This window comes from Lacerta agilis, chromosome 12, assembly GCF_009819535.1.
Source record: "Lacerta agilis isolate rLacAgi1 chromosome 12, rLacAgi1.pri, whole genome shotgun sequence".
NCBI classification, from domain to species: domain Eukaryota; kingdom Metazoa; phylum Chordata; class Lepidosauria; order Squamata; family Lacertidae; genus Lacerta; species Lacerta agilis.
Window position 1 is genome coordinate 46,697,326 of NC_046323.1, and position 19,803 is coordinate 46,717,128.

Consider the following 19,803-nt stretch of genomic DNA (forward strand, 5'->3'; position numbering starts at 1 on the left):
TTTATCACTTAACATCTGCTCCTATAATTTCCTTATTAATTCCTTCCTGTTCGGTGTGCAGCTTTGTTTCCAAGTTACAGCATGCAGTATCTTTGCTAATGCAATGATAATACATTTAAACAGCAGTCACACCTTGTACATTAAAATAAAAAAATAAATAGAGAGGCCTTGGGACAGAACAGCTTCATCACTCTTGGGCAAGCTTTATGCAGGCAAAGATTAGTCATACACAATACCCCCTTTTTTTAAAGAGCCAAATTAAAAATGGGTATTGCTGCCCCTGTTCGCCTGTTGTGAATCATGACAACTAAGGTTGGTAATCTTGGCATTTGTGCCCTTCCTGGGAATTTTCTTTAAAGGTGCACACACATTCACACAGGTGCAGAAATACCTGCATGCATACCCAGAACAGGCAAATGATATTGGTGATCAGGGGAAAAGTCATTGAGTGGAGGGTCAAAATGCCACAGCCTGGATTCATTCCATCAAGCTCTGTTGACCTACGGCCCTGCTTACCAACTTCCCCACTGTTGAATCCTGGTGGTTTGGCTACTGCCAGGTGACAGGGGAGGGAGGGAGGGAGGAGCCCAGTGAAACTGGTGGTCTCAACCAAGCTGACGAAATGGCCTTGACCCAGCCTCTTGTCTCTCACTCTGTTGCCTCCCAATAGCCCTCTTTTCTACTTTCTGAAAGCAGAATTAATTGATGGTGAGGATCTTGCTGTTCTGACACCTCCTGAAGTTGAAGGCTTATGGTAAGCTTTTGCACAAATGCCAGGGATTAGCATGAGCTGGTTTGTACAGCTGCCCGAATTTCCTAGGATCAGGCATCCATCCACTCGAAAAATGCTGAAGTTGTTAGCAAATCCTTAGGTGGAAGGGCATAGGGAAAGTATGGGAAGAAGGAGCCCACTCCAAACACCCAGCTGCACAAAGAATTGCTATAAAAGCGAGCGGCAACCAGATGTTGGCTTTGTTAATGGCAAAAGCATATTTTATCTAGAACTTCCCGGGGTTTTCAGACAGGATAAAAACTTCAGATTTCAAAAACATGAAAGTGTGCAAATAGCGTGTAGAGCATCACACATGATGACTGCACTTCTACATGTTTTCACTGCAAACGCACACAGCAAAATTAGCAAGCTTGCAGTCATGCAATGTGAATATTATGCTGTTTTGTGTGACCCCTCCCATTTTATTTATTTGAGAATTTATATTCTGCTGATCTAGTCAACCAGGGGCATCAACTTCATTTAAGTTGGAGGGCAAAGCTGCCCATCCAGCAGATGTGGCCACACCCATAACTCCCCCTCCCCTCAAGCCAGTAGGACCAGTGGTTATCTTCTGAATATATCTTCATTATCCAACCTCTGTGTCCCATAATTCCTTCACCACCATCATCACTACTTCCCCTCACTCAGGCCTGAGCAACCTCTGCAGCTCTTGAGGCCCCTGCTATTTGTCATGTTCTCTGGACACAATCCTCCATCTGGCTCACAGGCAGACCTGCAGGGAGAGGAAGCATCACTTGGGACATAAATACCCGCCCTGCCCTCTGGACTATTCAGACCAGAAGATGTGGCCTTACCAGACCCCTCCAGCTTGGATGACACCCTTCCAATTCATCCCTCACTATCTCCATGCTGTAGGAACCAACAGCTACCCAGCAGGGCAATGATCCTTTAAAAGAGCCTACATTGTCATAGAAGGGGGGTAGGGCTAATAGAAAGTCCAGGCCAGCTGACTTTCATAAAGCCCCAGGAGGCTTCAGCATGTTGTTGGGTCAACAACTGCTCCTCAGTGAGCTCTCCAGGGTGCTGATATGCTCCTGTTTGCCTTGCTTTCCACCGTGGTTGGAATCTGGTATTGCCAGGTGCATTTGACTGATCTTACCTGACTTGCTTTTCTGTAACCCTCCTCTTTGGAATGTAGCATATGATTAATCCAGCCAGGGAGTGCCTTGGCTGCACCATGGTCCCCAAGCAGGACACCACTGATGCCCTTGCTACTGCTTGTTCTCCAGAATCCTCTTCCATGCCGAAATGGCTGCCCCCCCCATGCCACCAACTGAAATATTTATTGTTATTCTCCATTTACCAGCACCACCTATTCCATACCCTAAGCCACACACAATTTGCAAATTTCCCACACTAAATGGAATATGGGAGAAGATGACATTGAGGTGTGCTGTAGCAACCATTTGAGTGCTCAGCCTCTTTGCCCTGCTAATGGTGTATTAGCTCTGGATGTGCTGCAGTAATGAGTAGGTGTGAGTGTTTCAAGCCTTATTTGGTACCTCAAACCGATAAGATTCCTGCCTCCTCCATTTGACAGTCCCAACATAAACGAACTGTTGCAGTGATTCCAGTTTAACATCTGAGATGCTGATGTGATCCTTCAAAAAGCATATCAAGTTGGAAGAGGGAACGAGCATCCCTCTTCTAGCTTCCTCTTTCAGCTCTTTTCAAGTGGAGGGGTGGAATAACCACCCTCCTCACCTTGTGATGAAGGGAGCAGTAAGCAAGGGAGGCCGTCAGGTTTCATGAGCACCAGAGGAAGTCCTCAAGGAATGTCTTCTGCACTCATGACTACTATGCTGCAGCCCAAACCTCAAACAATGAATAATAAATCTAATGTTCTAAAGCCAAGCCAGACCAAACCCTTGTGCCCTATTGTGTGCCATTCACCCATAATTGAAAATATTAGCTTCAGACAGGCAGAGAAAAAGTTTCATTTTGCACCCCAAAACTAGGCTGGAACAAGAGTTAACAAATCAGGCACTCAAAATAAGAACCAAAGAATTAAAAACCAGGGAGTTGTCCGTGTGAAAAGCAAATCCCAGTAACGATTAGCAATTGTGCTTTTGGCAAAGAGGCTGGGTAGGTTTTTTTTGTTTTAGTTTTTTTGTTAAGCTATCCTTAATGTTGTTGACAGTTTTTGTAATGCTTCTTAGAGAGAAGGCAGAAGAAATTGCCTGGCATAACTGACATCCTGAGAAAGAAATTAATCTCTCTCCTCACAAAGGCAAAAGTTGACCATATATAGTCTTTTTTCTAATATTTATTTTTCATGGGTTTTTCCTTGTGTCCTCACATATCCTTTCTTGTTTTAGTGATGGGTGGTAGATCTTCACCTTTGTTATGAACTGTCCTTGCATGTCCCAAGATACGTTTGAGACCTCAAAGCAAGCATGAGGAATCTGTGGCTCCCCATGTGATGGCCCTGAACTATCATCATCTCTGACTAGTAGTCCAGTGACATCCGCAGGGTCACTCTATTTGGGCTCAGAGAGGCTGTGGGAAATTGCCTTGTAGCAACCAATTCACAACTCTCAAAATGTGCCACGTTGTACTCTAGACCCAGAATAAAGCAAACTGGCTTCTGTCTTGCGCCTTGCTTTTTCACAAGCTCTGCAGATGTGCCCCTAAAAATACCATGGCCACAAATTGTTCCCCCGAGGTTCTAATCTCAACACAGAAGAAATACAGTAAGGTGTGGACAGATCTGGAGATCTCTATAACAATCTTACGGCCAGCTCAATTACCATGCAAATTCTGAGATTTTTGCAGAAGGGGAAAAAATTGTAAGGTCTTTGATACGGTTTAAGTACACAACTGGCTCCTGAGTTATAGACTGGTGACTGGGAGCAGCCGCCAAGACCACATAACACCGGTCTTGAAAGACCTACACTGGCTCCCAGTACGTTTCCGAGCACAATTCAAAGTGTTGGTGCTGACCTTTAAAGCCCTAAACGGCCTCGGTCCTGTATATCTGAAGGAGCATCTCCACCCCCATCATTCAACCCGGACACTGAGGTCCAGCGCCGAGGGCCTTCTGGCGGTTCCGTCACTGTGAAAAGCAAAGTTACAGGGAACCAGGCAGAGGGCCTTCTCGGTAGTGGCGCCCGCCCTGTGGAACACCCTCCCATCAGATGTCAAAGAAAGAAAAAACTATCTGATGTTTAGAAGACATCTGAAGGCAGCCCTGTTTAGGGAAGTTTTTAATTACTGATATTTTAATGTATTTTTAATCTTTTGTTGGAAGCCACCCTGAGTGGCTGGGGAAACCCTACCAGATGGGCGAGGCATAATTATTATTATTATTATTATTATTATTATTATTATTATTGATTGTAATTTTGCAAATAGCAGCGTTTGGGGAACTGGGGTTGGACTGATACCGTGGCATGCAGCGAGGAATTTAAGTCTTCTCATGGCCCTGATTCAGATTGGTCTGTGGCTGCTGTTTTTTGCCCTGGGAAGAAAGCTGCTGTTGGCACCAAGACTCATTACTCCTGCAATTACATTAAAGGCCACCAGATCCATGCTTTGCTGAGCACAATAAAACTCAGGAAAACTTCTGGTGGAAAGGCTGAGAAATCTGTCACAGCTTGTTAAGAAGCTGCTTATCAGTGCCAGGCCTAATTAGGGTAACTACAGATCAAGCAAGTAAGCTGCGGTGTTCCTCCCACCCACAAGGCATGTACTTGCATAGAGCAGGTACCATGTAGGTGTCTGCAGGTCCCATCATTCTTCCTCCCAAAGGAGCACAGGGTGCCAAACAACAAAAGGATAAAGAAATAACAGTATAGAATCATGGAGCTGGAAGGGACCCTGATGGTCATCTAGTCCAACCCCCTGCAATGCAGGAATGTGCAGCTGCCCCATACAGTGATTGAACCTAAAACCTTGGCATTATCCGCACCATGCGCTAACCAACTGAGCCGTCCATTAAAAACCAACCTCTGTACAGATGCGGATTGGGAAATAGCTCCACTAGAATTCTTGTTGGAAGAGGAGTGTCTTCACTAGGTACCAAAAAGACTAACAGAGACTGTCTGATATTCAAGGGCAGGGATTTCCAAAGGGTAGGGGCCACACCACTAAATTCCCAGTTCCTATATGGTGCAGAATGGAACTCTTGATAAGATGGCACCTGCAAATCACGATAACCCAAAATATGTGGCTGCTTTGTTTATTTATTTATTTTGTGCAAGCTGGGTGCAGCAGAAGAGCAAGATAAAACGACAGCAACCACCCCATAATAAGTAACGACGCTTGAATTTTTGAAGGTTACATAATAATGTTGCAGTTCCCTGAATCCCTGGAAGAGGTGCCCATTAGTAAGCTGGCTTCTCAAGCCAATTTTATTTCAGAGCCCAAAAATAGGGAAGGGAAGCAAGGAATTCTGGTGGATGGCAGAACACTCTGACCGCTGTGACCCAAAATAAAGCCCAGCGGAAAGTTCCTAATCCACGTTGCGCTCCCTGTCCCTGTTGCGGGTCTCGTTACATCTCCGAATACACCGAAAGGGGAGGAAAAACACAGGCTCAAGATTTTTTAATATCGGGGCACAGCGGGTGGTAAAGAGCGCCTGCCTGTTGCCTACTGCTGCCCCAGCTGGGTCTCTTATCTTTGGCCGGTCAGACTGTGCTATAGGTATTGTTTTGGCCGTAATCCCTTCCGCACAGTGTTGTGTTTTGAAGAAAATCAATTTCAGTCTTGCAGGCTTTTGCTCTTGTGCCGCCTCAGCAGAAAGGAAGATAATGGGTGTGTTGGCGCAGGAAGGCTATAAAACAGGGGTCAGCAACCTTTTTCAGCCATGGGCCAGTCCACCGTCCCTCAGACCATGTGGTGGGCCAGACTATTTGGGGGGGGGGGAAACGAACGAATTCCTATGCCCCACAAATAACCCGGAGATGCATTTTAAATAAAAGGACACTTTCTACTCATGTAAAACCATGCTGATTCCTGGACCGTCCATGGGCCAGATTGAGAAGGCGATTGCGCCGCATCCGGCCCACGGGCCTTAGGTTGCCTACCCCTGCTATAAAAGGAGGGGTGACCAGTTAGTGACGGTAGGAGACTCCAGAGAAAGGTGCAACTCTTTGCTTTTTTTCTCTTGGGGCCGTCAGTCCTCTTGTTGCCTAATGAAGGGTCCAGGAAGGATAGAATAAGGTTTGAAGCAGGGGTGGGAGTTATGAAGTGCCTGGCAGCCTCAATTTGAAAGTGTGCGGAAAGCTTACATAGAATGATACTGTTGAAAGTAATCAACATTATAAGCAGACTTGGAATCTTACTGTGAACACACCATTTGGGTTGTTATATTGCAGAATTTGATGAGGATGAATTGAGATTTCCCATGGCAATGAGATTTTCTATGAAGATGATTGTGGCAAGTTTTACTGCATACCCATTGACGCATCAACTGTGCATCTGATTTGTACCCCTCAGGTCTTTCCCCCAAGACTCTTGGTTTTATAAGAAAGGCAGATCTGTAGCCTGCTTGTGTCCTTCAGTTCTTAATAGATCCCAGACGGCTTGTCCATTGGTATGTGGCCTCATGGGGCATGAAAGCTCTGAATTACTGAATTCGGGGTGGCTGAGATTGCTGAGAATGGCTGAGGTTTACCAGTCACAAAATGGCGGCAGGTGGAAGGAGAGTTTGGCATTTACTGACATTGTTTCCTTCTGACACTGAACCAGTTTTTGGAAATTGCAAAATTCTCTGTCACAGTGTTCTCTTTGTGGTGAGGTTCCATAGCTTAGCTTTTCTGAAGCGAAGTACAGGAGTTTGCTCCAGAGGTATTATGGCAGCCTCCCTGTTTTAGGCAGAATTTGTTGATCCAGACTCTCCAACCAGTAAAGGCCTTTACTTTTTAATTTTCCCCTACCCACCCCAATGCCTGTTAATTCTTCTCCCACTTCCTTTCACATCCAACTTGGACCTTCTCCCCTGCCTCCAACCTGCAGGTTTCTCTAATCCCCCTCTGGCCCTTTTCAATCACTTCTTCCTGCTGCAACTGCTCTCCTCTCTTCTCCCCTTCCTTTATATTCCTTTACTGGTATATTCCCAGTTTGTTTTGTAATAAGATTGCCACATTTCAACAAGTGAAAGTCCAGACACAAAAGCTGTTGAGCTTTTGAGTTATTTTTAATGACATCCGCCAAAATCTACACTTCCAACATGGGCTGCCATATGTCCGGATTTTCCCAGACATCTCAGCGATTTCCACCTGCAGACTGCTAACGAGGACCGAATACCGTCTTAAGTCCGGGAAATTTCAGACATACGGCAACACCTCCTCTGGCCATTTCCCCTCCTAGAAGGGAAACCTTCAATTCCTCAGGCACCCCACCTCCCAAAAAAACTTCTTTACTCAACCTTTACTAAAAACGCCAGAAGCTGCTGGTATTTGCATTGGTTGAGCTGGGGTGGCTATGGGGCAGGACAGGCAAGGAAGGAGGCACTGGGCAGGCTGTAGCAAATGAGACCCACCTAAAAGTGGTCCTCTGCTGCTTTGTGGGATATCTTTGGAAGAAGAAAAAGCTAAGGGGTAAATCCTACACAAATCCAGAGGTTTGGATAATGCTTTGGACGCCTCCTTCCGGCAACTCCCGCAGCCAAGCTGGTGCCAAACATATTGCTCTGCTTTCCTTTGGACCACATCAGCGAGGCCAAGAAGGGGGTCTTGTTGTCTGGGCGGCCCAGGACCTCCGTACTCGCTACCCAAACCTGTGCCGCCTCAGGGAGGTCACTTTGGCTTAACTTCACCCCCAGAGGTGCACTCCATTGTCTCTCGAGACAGATGCCAACAACAAAAGTGGTTGAAGGCCCAGAGTTGAGAAACCCTGCTTTAATCCACACCTATTATCTCCCACCTCATTCCGAGTAGCATGGAAACAAACATGCTTAAGCAGAGAATGTGGATTGGAGCAATACATTCTATTTGTGTCTCTTTAAGATGCAGGTTTTAATATTTAAGACACCAGTCACACTCTTCTGATTTGAGTGCCAGAGATATGCCATGTCTTCATTGCTGGCTGCTGATAAAATTTTGGGTTCTCCCCCCCCCCAAAGCATATTGCTCTCATTTTAAAAGTGCAAAGTATTCCCCATTTTGCCAGACTGTCAAAGGTTTGACAACTTACCCAACAGAATTCTGCCTCTTGACAGCGCTGATCATAAATCTCCTTTGGTCCTATCACAACCTGCAGCTTTCTAAGCTGGGCTAGTGATGCGTTTAATTCCTCTTTTCAAAGCAGGTAACTGGTTGAAAAGCCAAGAAGAAGAAAAAGACTGCTCTTGTGAGGAGAGACTTGGCAACAGCTGCAGCCTCTGACTATTCTGCCACCCTTTTGACTGCAGCTTGCAGGTGCTCCTGGGTTCAGCGCTGTCACTTGAGGCTTAGGTGGCCTCTGGCCAAAGAGCGCCTTTTTCCAGCAACAGCTGGTTCATCAGGTACAACCCCTTTGGGGCAAAGATGGCTTGGCCACCAAACTCCGGAAACTTCCAGTTACTGTTTGTGGGACTGCCCTTGAATACGGTTTAGAAACGTACGTTGGTCCAAAATGCAGCATGCTGGGGCTACATTTAGTTTGTTTTTTTTAATGAAGAATTTATTGGTATTTTTCATAACAAAGAATAATCCCACACCCACACCTACATCTACCCAAACAATCACCCACCCACAATTATACAAAACAAATACAAACATAACCAAGATTCTTCTTCTTGTTTACATACACGGGGGGGGGGGAATTCTTGTTTCGAAACTTTACAGTTGACTTCCCCTGCCTTCTCTCCTTCGGTTTCAGATCCAGATTCTACTTTAATAACTTCACCTCTCTAAAAATTAAATTCATTTAAACAAAAAGAAATTCAAATCAAAACAAACCTCTTAAAATCTTATTTCCGATCTACAATTATATCTCACTTCTATCTTGGATAAAATCAAATCATATTGTAACTTCATGACAATTCATAGCAAAACTTTCTATCTTAACATATTATTCTTGTATCACATCATAACAAACTTCTTCTTTCCCTTAAACTGCTGCTGATAACAAAAAAATTCAAAATATCCCCTTTCTTATTTAAAAAGACTTAATATCTTGACACACCGATTTCAGGTTACCATAACAGACCATTTATATTTTACGCTTAATACAGTTCACCCTATCCCCCCTCTAACCATTGTCCTTCTCCACCTTACACCGGAACCACTCCTCGAATTGTCCTCTTTCCTTATAAGTCCACAGATCCAGACGTAGTCCATAACAGTCCTTGCCTCGAGCATCAGGGTACACAATTGATCTTCTTCCAGCTTCTCCGGTTCAATGCTGCATTCTTCTTCTATTTGTAGACATCTCAATTTTTTGCCCATCGCTCCTGAGCTCTCACCTCGAGGGCTGGATATAACAATCTTCACCGTCCCGGGTCTGCCACCTCCAAAGGACGTTTCTTTTCCCCGGAGTCGCCAAGCCATCTCTCTCTGTTCTTCTAACATCCCCTTCAGCTCTTTGCCAAGGCTCTCTTCCATAGATTCAATCACCTGAAAGGTCTCCTCTGTGGGAAGCACATTTTTCTTCATGCCCCAGTTCAAGACCATCAGTTTCTGATTAAGCAGTTCCAGTTCCAGAAAAGTAATCTTTTGTTCATCGGTTAATCCAGAGTTCAAAACAAGTTCGAGAACAAAGCCCAACATGGTAGAAGCGGGCATAGGTGTCAAATTTCAGTTTCTATTTCAATGTTTCTCCATCTTAATACCAGTACTTTTCCACTCTAACTCAAGCTTTCGCAGCCATTTTCCCCGAAACCGGGGCGTAAAGACTACAACTTTAAACAGGGATATTTTCCATCATCTTCCTCCCCAAAGGGAAATCTCAATAGTCTCACTTATCAAAAAGTCAAAACAATGTAACCATCATTATAGCAGCAGTCTATCAAAAACCGTTATTTTCTTGCCACCGAAGGGAGGGAGGCAGGCTTCCTTTCCCTGAAACCTCCCGGATCGTTAAATCCACAGATTAATCCAATCAAGTACTCACAACCACCGGGCTTCATTTCCTTTCATCTTCTGCAGGGAGAACGTTGTCGCTCGTCACGGCCAGCACTCGCCGCTTTTCCGCCCGGTTGGGGCATGTCCCCTAATGGCCCAGCTCCGCGCTCCCTTCACCCCCACTCCCCCTTTACAGGGGGAACGAGGGAAGGGTACGGAGCTTAGCGGGCCCGCCGGGGAGCCCGAGGCGCGGGACGCTCTTCCCACGCCTCACCGGAGCCCCGCTTAGCGGTAGCGGGGCTCCAACCCCCGGGCTGGACTGGGTCGCCTCGCTGCCGAGGCAACCCACGACCGCCCGTGATGGCGACCTCGCCGGAAGTCGCTGGGGCTACATTTAGATCTCGTATAACCCCCTTTTTAAGACATCTGCTGTTTGTTGCCAGGGCCAGTAAAAGATGCTCATGTTTGTGTTTAAAGCCTTAAACGACCCAGGCCCCAAATATCTGAAAGACTGCTTCTTTCCTTACCGACTCTCTCAGGTGCTGAGATTGGCAGATAGGGCCCTCTTAGAAGTTCCTCTGCCCTCAGAGGTTGTGGGGGTGGCCCAGGGGAAGAGGACCTTCTCTGTGGTGGCCTCTGTCTAAGCCAGGGGTCAGCAACCTTTTTCAGCCGTGAGCCGGTCCACCGTCCCTCAGGCCATGTGGTAGGCCGGACTATATTTTGAAAAAAAATAATGAACAAATTCCTATGCCCCACAAATAACCCAGAGATGCAGTTTAAAATAAAATCACACATTCTACTCATGTAAAAACAGGCTGATTCCCGGTCCGTCCGCAGGCCGGATTGAGAAGGCGATTGAGCCGCATCCGGCCCACGGGCCTTAGGTTGCCTACCCCTGCTCTAAGCTGTGGAATTCCCTCCCCGCAGACGTGTGTCTCTTGCATTGTGTGTTGTTTTAAATTGCTTTTAGTATTGTGTTTTAATGCTGTAACCCACCTGAGGACCTTAGGGTGAAGGGTGGGTAATTCCATGGGTGCCCAAATCCTAAAAGGGTTGGAGCTTGTCTGATACTCACCGGAACATATTTCTTTATCACTGGGGCTGCTAAACTAAAAGACCTCCGCGGCATGCTGCATTCTAAGAAGGGAGTTCCCGAATGACTGCAGTATCCAAACTGGTATATAGGGTGTAATGTGATCTCTCTCACACACTTTAAATGGTGGTGAAGCTCCCTCACATTCATTTCTTCTGGAGAAGGGAGAGTTGGACTGGACAGGCCTGGGATAAATACTGCTGGAGAGCAGATACTGTCATGGACTGGCTGGTTTCAGAGAAATTTTGGGAGGCCCCAGCTGGAGCACCCCCAAGGGAAAAAGCCTCCGAGCCCAGGGATTGGGGGTGGGATAACAATGAGTGGTCAGAGGGAGAATAGGGAGCAGACTGGGAACTGAAGGTGACAGAAGATGAAGAGGCAGCGGGGTTTAGTGAGCAGGAAGATTCTGCAGCAGAGAGCAGTCCAGAATCAGGGGCAGAAGCGGAGGAGGGGGATCAAGAAGCAGAGATGAAGCAAGGCTGTTGAAGAAGTCAAGGGGTCTCCACCATCTGCTAAGACCAGCTCCCCTACCTCCTGGTCTTCCAGAACCAGAAGAAGTATGAAGAGGGTGGAACAATGACAAACAAGGTGTTGGAGTCTCAGATTGCTTGGGATGGACCTGAGGGAGAGGAAAGTTAGGGAGCTGCCTTGTTTGGGCGAGATCTACTGGGATGAGTTGCTATGCTCACTAGGCCTGGCCTCCTGAGCAGTTTTGTTTCTTTGAATAAAGAGTTAACTTCACTGTGAATTATTTCTGACCTGCTTCTGAGGCACGGCTCTGTCAGATAATGGTCAGCTGAGCAGTTTTGTACACTCATGATCTCTGTAGCACCTCCCACCCACCACCTCTCCAATCTGACCCTGGTGCTGACATGGATGATCTTCAGGCCTGGTGCAGATCTGCCAGTTTCATGATTCAGTCTCTGATCTCTTTGTTTAACAGCTAACGCCCACCAGCCATCAGGTTGAGGATCATTATCATCATGCTCTTGCTTATTTTTCGATTTGGGGAGTGGAAAATAAACAATGGGGGGTGGGGAAAGATCCAGCTCGTGGTGTTGCTCTTAGCACCACTGGAGTTATCTGAACTCTTAGAATAACAGAGGAGCCCAAGCTGGTTGCGGAAGCAAATCCTTTGCTTTATTATGATTGAAATCCTTCTCTTCTCTCTCTCTCTCTCTCTCTCTCCCCCCTGTATACTTCCTCCTGACTCATGCCATCATTTTTGTGCTTTCAGATTTGGGCCACAAGGCTTCAGGGGTCGGGGGGGGGGGTTGTTGCCTTGTCAATAAAGCACCTTTCTACAACCTCTGGGCTGGCTTGACGTGAACTCCTCTTGTTATCAAGAGAACATACGTAGGAAGAGCACTGGGGTGGCAGCAGGGGGGATAATTTTCTATGTTTTTAAGTTAAGCCATCCTCCTGTGAGGGCAGCTGAAAAGCTCTAGGTCAAAATGGGATAGAGTTCTGTTTGCGATTAGAACAGCACTCGGGTTGGTGTGCAACTTGAATCAACACCCTGTGCAACAATCATAACATCATTGTAGCACAATAGTATTACAAAAATTGCTCGGGCCTCTAATAATAAATAACTAGCCCCAGGAACTTAACCAAACTTATGCAATGAACATTCTATTCTATTGTCTGAAATTACATGACAGCATTTAAATAGTGCTTCAGTAGCAATGTTTGAAGTATTCAATGTGCATGGTCTGAATAATCCTTACCACAACCCTTAAAGGGTTGGGGGAGATAAATTTCTCTCTCTTGTAATACTAGAGGTTGGGATCGCCTAATGAAATTAATTGGAAAGACAAAATGAAGTTCTTCATGCAGCACATAATAACTTTTGGAACCCATTGCCACAAGATGTGACTCTGGCTTAGGTGGGCAGATAAATTAAAGGCTACTAGCCATGACAGCTTAATTGAAAGTCCAGATTCAGAGGGAATATTCCTCTAAACGCCAGCTGCCTGGGCTGGAGGGAGGCTTGCCTTCATCTCCTGTTTGTTGTCTTCCCAGCGACAATTGACTGTCCACCTTTGGAAACTGTGCACTGGGCTAGATAGGTCTTTAGTCCGGCCCAACAGGGCCTTTTTCATGTCTGTACATAAGCATACAGTGGTGCCCCGCTAGACGAAAATAATTCGTTCTACGAGTTTTTTCGTAGAGCGAATTATTCGTCTAGCGAAGCGGCAATGGAGCGCGGAGGTTTTCGCGCTTAAATATATATATATATATATATCGTCTTGCGAAGCAGCCCCATTGACTTTTTCGTCTTGCGGGGCAGCTTCCGCTAGACGAATGCCGTTCGTCTAGCGAGTTTTTCGTCTAGTGAGTTTTTCGTCTAGTGAGGCATTCGTCTAGTGGGGCACCACTGTACTTAGATTTATAGCCTTAGTGTAATTATTTCCACAATGTTCTAGTTTCCACACTCTAGGAACTTTTTACATAGGAGGGTGAAAGTCTATCTGCATTCTGAAATAATAATTCTGAATTCACCTCATTTGGCATAACATGTGGAGTGGCTTTTTCAGTACCACTGAAGGTGTGGTTGCATTACTGCCTTAGAATGCAGTGAGATGAGTTTCACAGTTTTTTCTCCCCTAGATGTTCACATCAGCGTGGCATGAGTCAGTTTCTGTTGGGCAAGATGGCTTTATCCAATTCCAAGATATTTACTCCGTGGCTGCTTCCAAACCTCTTTCATGGTTTACTTCTCCAGGCTTACTCAGTAGCAAACCCGACTGGGTTTCTTGGTGCACAAGACTGCAGACAGTCTAGGCTGACCTTTGGCATGTGATTGGAGTTACCGGTAAATCTGTTGAGGGTTTGGACTGCATGGTCTCTCAGATGCCTCTTAGCTATCGCAGTTCTGTGATGCTTTCAGATCAGCTCCTAAGAAAGAAAGAAAATGCTTGAAAGAGAGGTGGATATTTTCCTCCCGGGCTTTGAAGGATGGTTTAGGCCTTTGCTGCCCTTGAAAACTAAACCCAGATTCAGGGTAAATGTGCAACTCTGTCGGCCAAAAAAACAACTATGCACATCGTGCCAAAACCGCTTAGACCAACCTTTGAGCAACCTCTCCTAGGTTCACATACTGCAGTAACAGTGGGGTGGAAAATCGGAATGACCAAGTACCCACACCAACACCTTTATAATCCTGTTAGAAGGAATAGCCCTCATATTCCTGAGCTTTGGCTGACCCTAGCCTGTTCGTTCTCATGGCCCTAGTAGTCTGCTTGTTTCAAGGAGCGTAGTCTGCTTGTATCTGAAGGAGTGTCTCCACCCCCCTCGATCTACCCGGACACTGAGGTCCAGTGCCGAGGGCCTTCTGGCGGTTCCCTCGCTGCGAGAAACCAAGTTACAGGCAACCAGGCAGAGGGCCTTCTTGGTAGTGGCACCCGCCCTGTGGAACGCCCTCCCTCCAGATGTCAAAGAGAAAAACAACTACAGTGGTACCTCGGGTTAAGAACTTGATTTGTTCTGGAGGTCCGATCCGCCCCCCGATCTCGGGTTGTACTTTCTTCAGGAATGGAATGGTGCCCAAAAACACGCATTTTGGGGTGTCAGCCAAGATTGCTGCTCTGGAAAAAAGCTTACAGTGGGGTCCAACAAATTTGTCTTTCCATCTCAGTGCTTCTCTCCCCAAATTTGTAGTGTAATGTTGGCCTGTCTAAAATACTTATCGAAAGCATTCCTGAAGAAAATCATGCAGCACACTTAGAATACTACTCAAAACATACCTAAGGAGACATTAGGGTGTCTTTGTAAACTCCACAGCTCCTTAACAATGTAACTAATATGCCATTTTTATATATAAAAAACCAGCCCTTGAAAGCACCCTTAATATAGAATAATTGTGGCCTTAAGGAAGGAGTTTTATATTTTAACTCTGCGTTACAAGGTTGCTTTTTAAAAGCCTGAACATTGTGAACAGTGTATCACATTATGGGAACATTGATATTTCAGCCATTTGTCCTTAAACCTCAATTTAAAAATATTGGACTATGCAGTTGAAAATACATTGAGTGTGGTTTTGCACATGCATGTGGAGACTCCATCCAGGGTGCTTCAGCTACTCAAGTTTCCAAGAAGCGACTTAACTTGCCTGTCACGAAACTGGCAGCACCTCATTCCCCGTGAGCTGGCTTGTTGCATCTGTCCTGGAGGGGGCTGGACACCGCTGAGGTTATCAGCAGGCAGCCCTCCTAAAGAGACCTAGGAGACATGAATCAAAATAGTTGAGTGATGTCATAATGGGAATGTGCTCTGGCCAATTGGTGCCAGGAATTGTCTGCTGGGGTGGTTTCCTTTTACAGTCTTTTTTAAAGAGACATCACGCCGAACTGCACATGGCAATTACCTCCCAGGGATCTCGTGCCTACTTAGCATGTTCGGTGTTTTATTTAAAAAGAGGCAAGCGGCTTATCATCCGGCCACAACCCCTTTCTGCCGAAGCCGATCCACTGGGTGAAATCCCAGCCTCCGAGCTTCTTTTCTCCTTTTTTCCTCCTTAAGGATAGAAGTGCCGCTGTTGCAAGCTGGACTGGGGTGTTCAGCTGCTCTTGATATCAACAGATGTTGGCAGCGCAAAGCTATTTACTGTGCTTTGGGAAGGTATAATTCTCCAGCTCCTCTGACTGCAGCTTCCCATTGAAAGTTGCAGAAAGTTTGTGGGCTCAAGGAGAAGGTTTTTTAACTTGTTTTGATTAGCCCACCTGCTGGTTCACTGGGTTTATTCCCCCCCCCCTTTCCTCTGGATTTATTTTATTTTTTGCTTCCTTGCTTGCTTCTCGGACTCTTTGTTGACAAGTTCAGTTGACGCATTCTCCCCGCTTCGCTCCACCTGTGGGACGCATTTGCTTCTGGAGAGACGGGTATGACTGACGGCTGCTGGTGTCCGTGCCTGTTGTAGCCCATGAAGCGATTTGGCAGCCTGAGAGGAAGCAAGAAACGAAAGGATCAAGGCAGGAGCTCCGAGAGGCGCAAATCTGAACCCCATGGCCTTCTAGGTAGGCAAATGCGCCTTAAAAACCTTGGATGAACCCCACGAGTTGGCAGCAGCCAGGAGCTGTGGAGAGAGCAGCTTAATTCAATATCGACTCAGCGGTTTGAGTTTTGGGGGTGGCTGTTTAAATGCAGGTGCCTGGAAGAGATTTAAGCTGCTTTCTACATGCCAATAAGAGCAGTTCCTCTCTCAGAAGCAAACTAGCTTAGCATCCCTCATCTACCCCCCCCACCACCCCCAAAATCTTGCTTTGCAGAATTTCAGATTAAGAATGTTGAAAGGTGAATTTTCTGCCTTGTTGATAATTCTATGCTTTCGTTTGGAATTACGATCCGACAAAATACCAGGAGATTTCACAAGTGACCTTTTCAGTTCTTGGAAAGCCAAGGCATATTATAAGGCAGTCATCCTTCTCTGTATACCAGTGCTATAGGAGAAGTTCAAGAGCTGTCCGATGATTGCTTAATTATTTGTGCTTGACTTACCCCTTCGAAAGCCTCTTCTTGGTTTCCCCTCTGTTTTATAGGATGACTTCATTGCAGGTACCCTGATATTATAGACACACAGAACTACAACAGGGACCGCAACAACATGTAGCAGCGTGATGATAGGTTTATAAGATAGGTTTGTACTCCTGTACTTATTGTCAGTTGCAATTCTGCTGAAAATGCCTCCTCCTACTACTCATTATTACTGTTGTGATTTAACTATTCTAAATTGCCTTAAAAATACAATTGCCATAGAGAGATGAAAATGGCACCTGCAGGTATGCAATCCCATAGCCACAGCACAAAAGGAAAATTCAATGAGGAGGGAAAAGGAAAGAGAGCACTGGAGCAGCTGCTCCTTTCTGACTTATGGTTGGGGCATTTACTTCCCCTCTCATGGTGATCATTTCTTCACCATGGAATGCCCCCCTGCATTTCGGATTCCTCTGTAAAACTAGTGAATTTCTGGATGTATCTTACTGGTGGAATTCTAGTGCGATTCCAGCTTTCCAGCACCAGGGATGCTATACGTCTGCTGAGAACCCCTTGCATATCTGCTGTGAAGTCTTTGATGCTGCACTAGATACGCCTTTCCTCTGATCCAAATTAGCAGGAAACAGTCCTTAAGCCGTTTGAAACATCGCCCAACTCCACCTCGCCTTCGTTTTGTAGAGCAAGATCTAAGCAGTAAGGGCAATATTGCTAGCTCATAATAATCTTTGGCTGCTTCTGTTGCTGCTTCCTGCTGCACATCACAGCCCAGTGGCACCTTTTAGCAACCCATTTATTACCGAGGAATTCCACCAACGATATATCTCTGGCGTGCTCTCCGAATCTGCTGCATCTGCAGCATCCTAAATGAAGGGTTGCAGGTGCCTTTTGGAACTAACCTTGGCTGCAGGTCACAAGGCTGATGGAGAGGAACTGAAAAAGCAGGCGTGTGTCATTGCATTTCCTAGAGAGTAGCTGCTGAGCTCCCAAAGGAAATCCCAGTTCTTTTTTTCAGAAGCAAGGTTAAACTTCGCACATACACCTGTGAAAAGCTGCTACATAACTGTTTTTGTAATTTATTAAGTTACTTCACTGGAAGCTTATGGTTTGTTTATTTTTAATGCCAAGGAAAGGAGGAGCAGAATACTATGCCTTTACCTGCTTGCCTTGCTGCCCCACTCGGCTGTTTAACTCGCCTTGACTCCTTGTCAACTGGTGCTCTCCGTCGCTCCTCCATGAAACTGATTTGCAGTACTGTAGATCTAGATCCAGAGCAGATGATAGAATCAACTTTATCAAGCCAAGCTCACAGTAGAATTCACTGCCACCAGAATAGGGCAGTGGCTGCTGGCTTTTAAAAGTGGATTAAACAAAGCCATACAAGATGCGTCTTTGTTGTTGTTGTTCGGTTGTGTCCGACTCTTTGTGACCCCATGGACCAGAGCACGCCAGGCACTCCTGTCTTCCACTGCCTCCCGCAGTTTGGTCAAACTCATGTTGGTAGTTTCGAGAACACTGTCCAACCATCTCATCCTCTGCGGTCCCCTTCTCCTTGTGCCCTCCATCTTTCCCAACATCAGGGTCTTTTCCAGGGAGTCTTCTCTTCTCATGAGGGGGCCAAGGTATTTGAGCCTCAGCTTCAGGATCTGTCCTTCCAGTGAGCACTCAGGGCTGATTTTCTTAAGTATGGATAGGTTTGATCTTCTTGCAGTCCATGGGAGTCTCGTCCAGCACCATAATTCAAAAGCATCAATTCTTCGGCGATCAAGGATGTGTCTTATCAACGGCTATAAGTGATCTCCATGTTGAGAGTCGGGCCACATACGCACCATACATTTAAAGCACATCTAACACACATGTAAAGAGCGTGGCTCTTCCCCCCCCCCAGGTATCCTGGGAAGTGTAGTTTGTTATGGACGCTGGGAATTATAGCTCTGTAAGGAGTGGACTAAGTTTCTGATTTTGGCGGTGGGTGGGTGGAGAACCATGTGTTTAAAATGTTTGGTGTAGATTATTTTACTGAACACCAGTTGTGGAGGAGCAATAACAATCCTTCACGCCTTGCTTGGGGGCTGTGAAGGCATTGGCTTAGCCACTGTGGGAAGCAGAATGCTGAAGCAGGTGGACCTTTTGTCTAACCCAGTAACAGTCTTCTTACAATTCCTATGATGAATTGGATTCACTGTGACCATTTTCAGGCCATGTTTGGCTTCCTAGAGGATCCCTAGTAAAGAATAGCATTTCACAGGGCACACCGACTCTACAGTCCTATATTGAATTTGTCTCGATTTCTGCACTCACTTACCTGCTAAGAAACTTTTGCCAGATGTCTGCTATGGAATCCTGGGAATATTGCAGAGGATTCTGTGGGTGGGTGAATATCCTAGGAATGTGTTCTTTTGAACCTTTGCCATCATCCCATGAGGACATCCCATGCAGATAATAGGGCAGATAATAGCTTGAGGAGCACTGGTTATATCTGGGACATGATCTTTAGGATCCTCCCAAGGTTTGTTTCTATCATAGAATTATAGAGTTGGAAGGGACCACAAGGGTCATCTAGTCCAACCCCCTGCAATGCAAGAATCTTTTTGCCCAACATGGGGCTCAAACCCACAACCCTGAGGTTAAGGGTCTCATGCTCTGCTGACAGAGCTATCCCACAGATTCCCAAAGAGATCAGATCGTAAACCAGCAACATCATGTGTTATTGGGTGTTGAGTGTTACCCCAGAATGCTGCTGGGTCTCACACTGCAGGGGGAAATGGTACTGACTGGCAGGCTCAAAGGATCTTCTCTACCATTACTGATCGTCTCATGGAAGAATGCCTGGTAAGCTTCAAAGGAACCCTCTGGGTCCCCCAGAAGAAATCCACTGAACTATCTGCTACTTAACTTTATAAGACAGCTATGTCCAAACCTTTTTCAAAGAGGGCCAGATTTGATGGAGTGAAGGGACGTGAGGGCCGACCAAAGTTGTTAGAAGGATTGAAATTGTTGAGCTTTTTTTAGGATTTTACTCCAGGAAATAAACCGCCACAGGGGCTGAGTAAGGCCCCCGAAATGGACTTTGGACATGCCTGTTATAAGAGTTCCCCTGGCTCCCCTTTGACTCTCAACATGGCCAGTTGTGTTTAAACAGGTCAGGTCCCTGTTGCTGTTTGTAAATGAGATTTCTTCTTCTTCTTCCAAGCAAGATGAGACTAATATCCCTGCCCTTTAAAGGACACCATCTGTTCAGGGATAGGTTGAATGACACATACAAAGAACGCAAGGTTAAAACAGGTTCCCCTCTGACGAACCCTGCACACGGGGAGGGGACTCTCCTCTGAGCCCTGCAGCTGTGAAAACATCTGGCTCAGCACAACAGCAACTGGGGGAAGGCCCACTTGCCGGTGTTGATGCCTGCTGACTTCAGCAAAGATCCAGCCTCATCCACA

At 46.1% G+C, this 19,803-nt stretch overlaps 1 protein-coding gene across 4 annotated transcripts in view; it reads left to right on the plus strand.

The window, feature by feature from the left end:
• The window catches only part of PRKAG2 (protein kinase AMP-activated non-catalytic subunit gamma 2), a 177,204-nt gene that overhangs the window by 72,713 nt on the left and 84,688 nt on the right, over window positions 1-19,803 (plus strand). The window contains exon 1 of one of the 4 annotated variants that reach the window (XM_033165490.1): window positions 15,622-15,888. The exons of the other annotated variants lie outside the window; for them this stretch is intronic. Within the exon in view, the coding sequence (XP_033021381.1) occupies window positions 15,795-15,888 (94 nt within the window). The 5' untranslated portion in view covers window positions 15,622-15,794. Of the gene's footprint in view, window positions 1-15,621; window positions 15,889-19,803 lie in introns of those variants that run through there. 4 annotated transcript variants of the gene reach the window in all.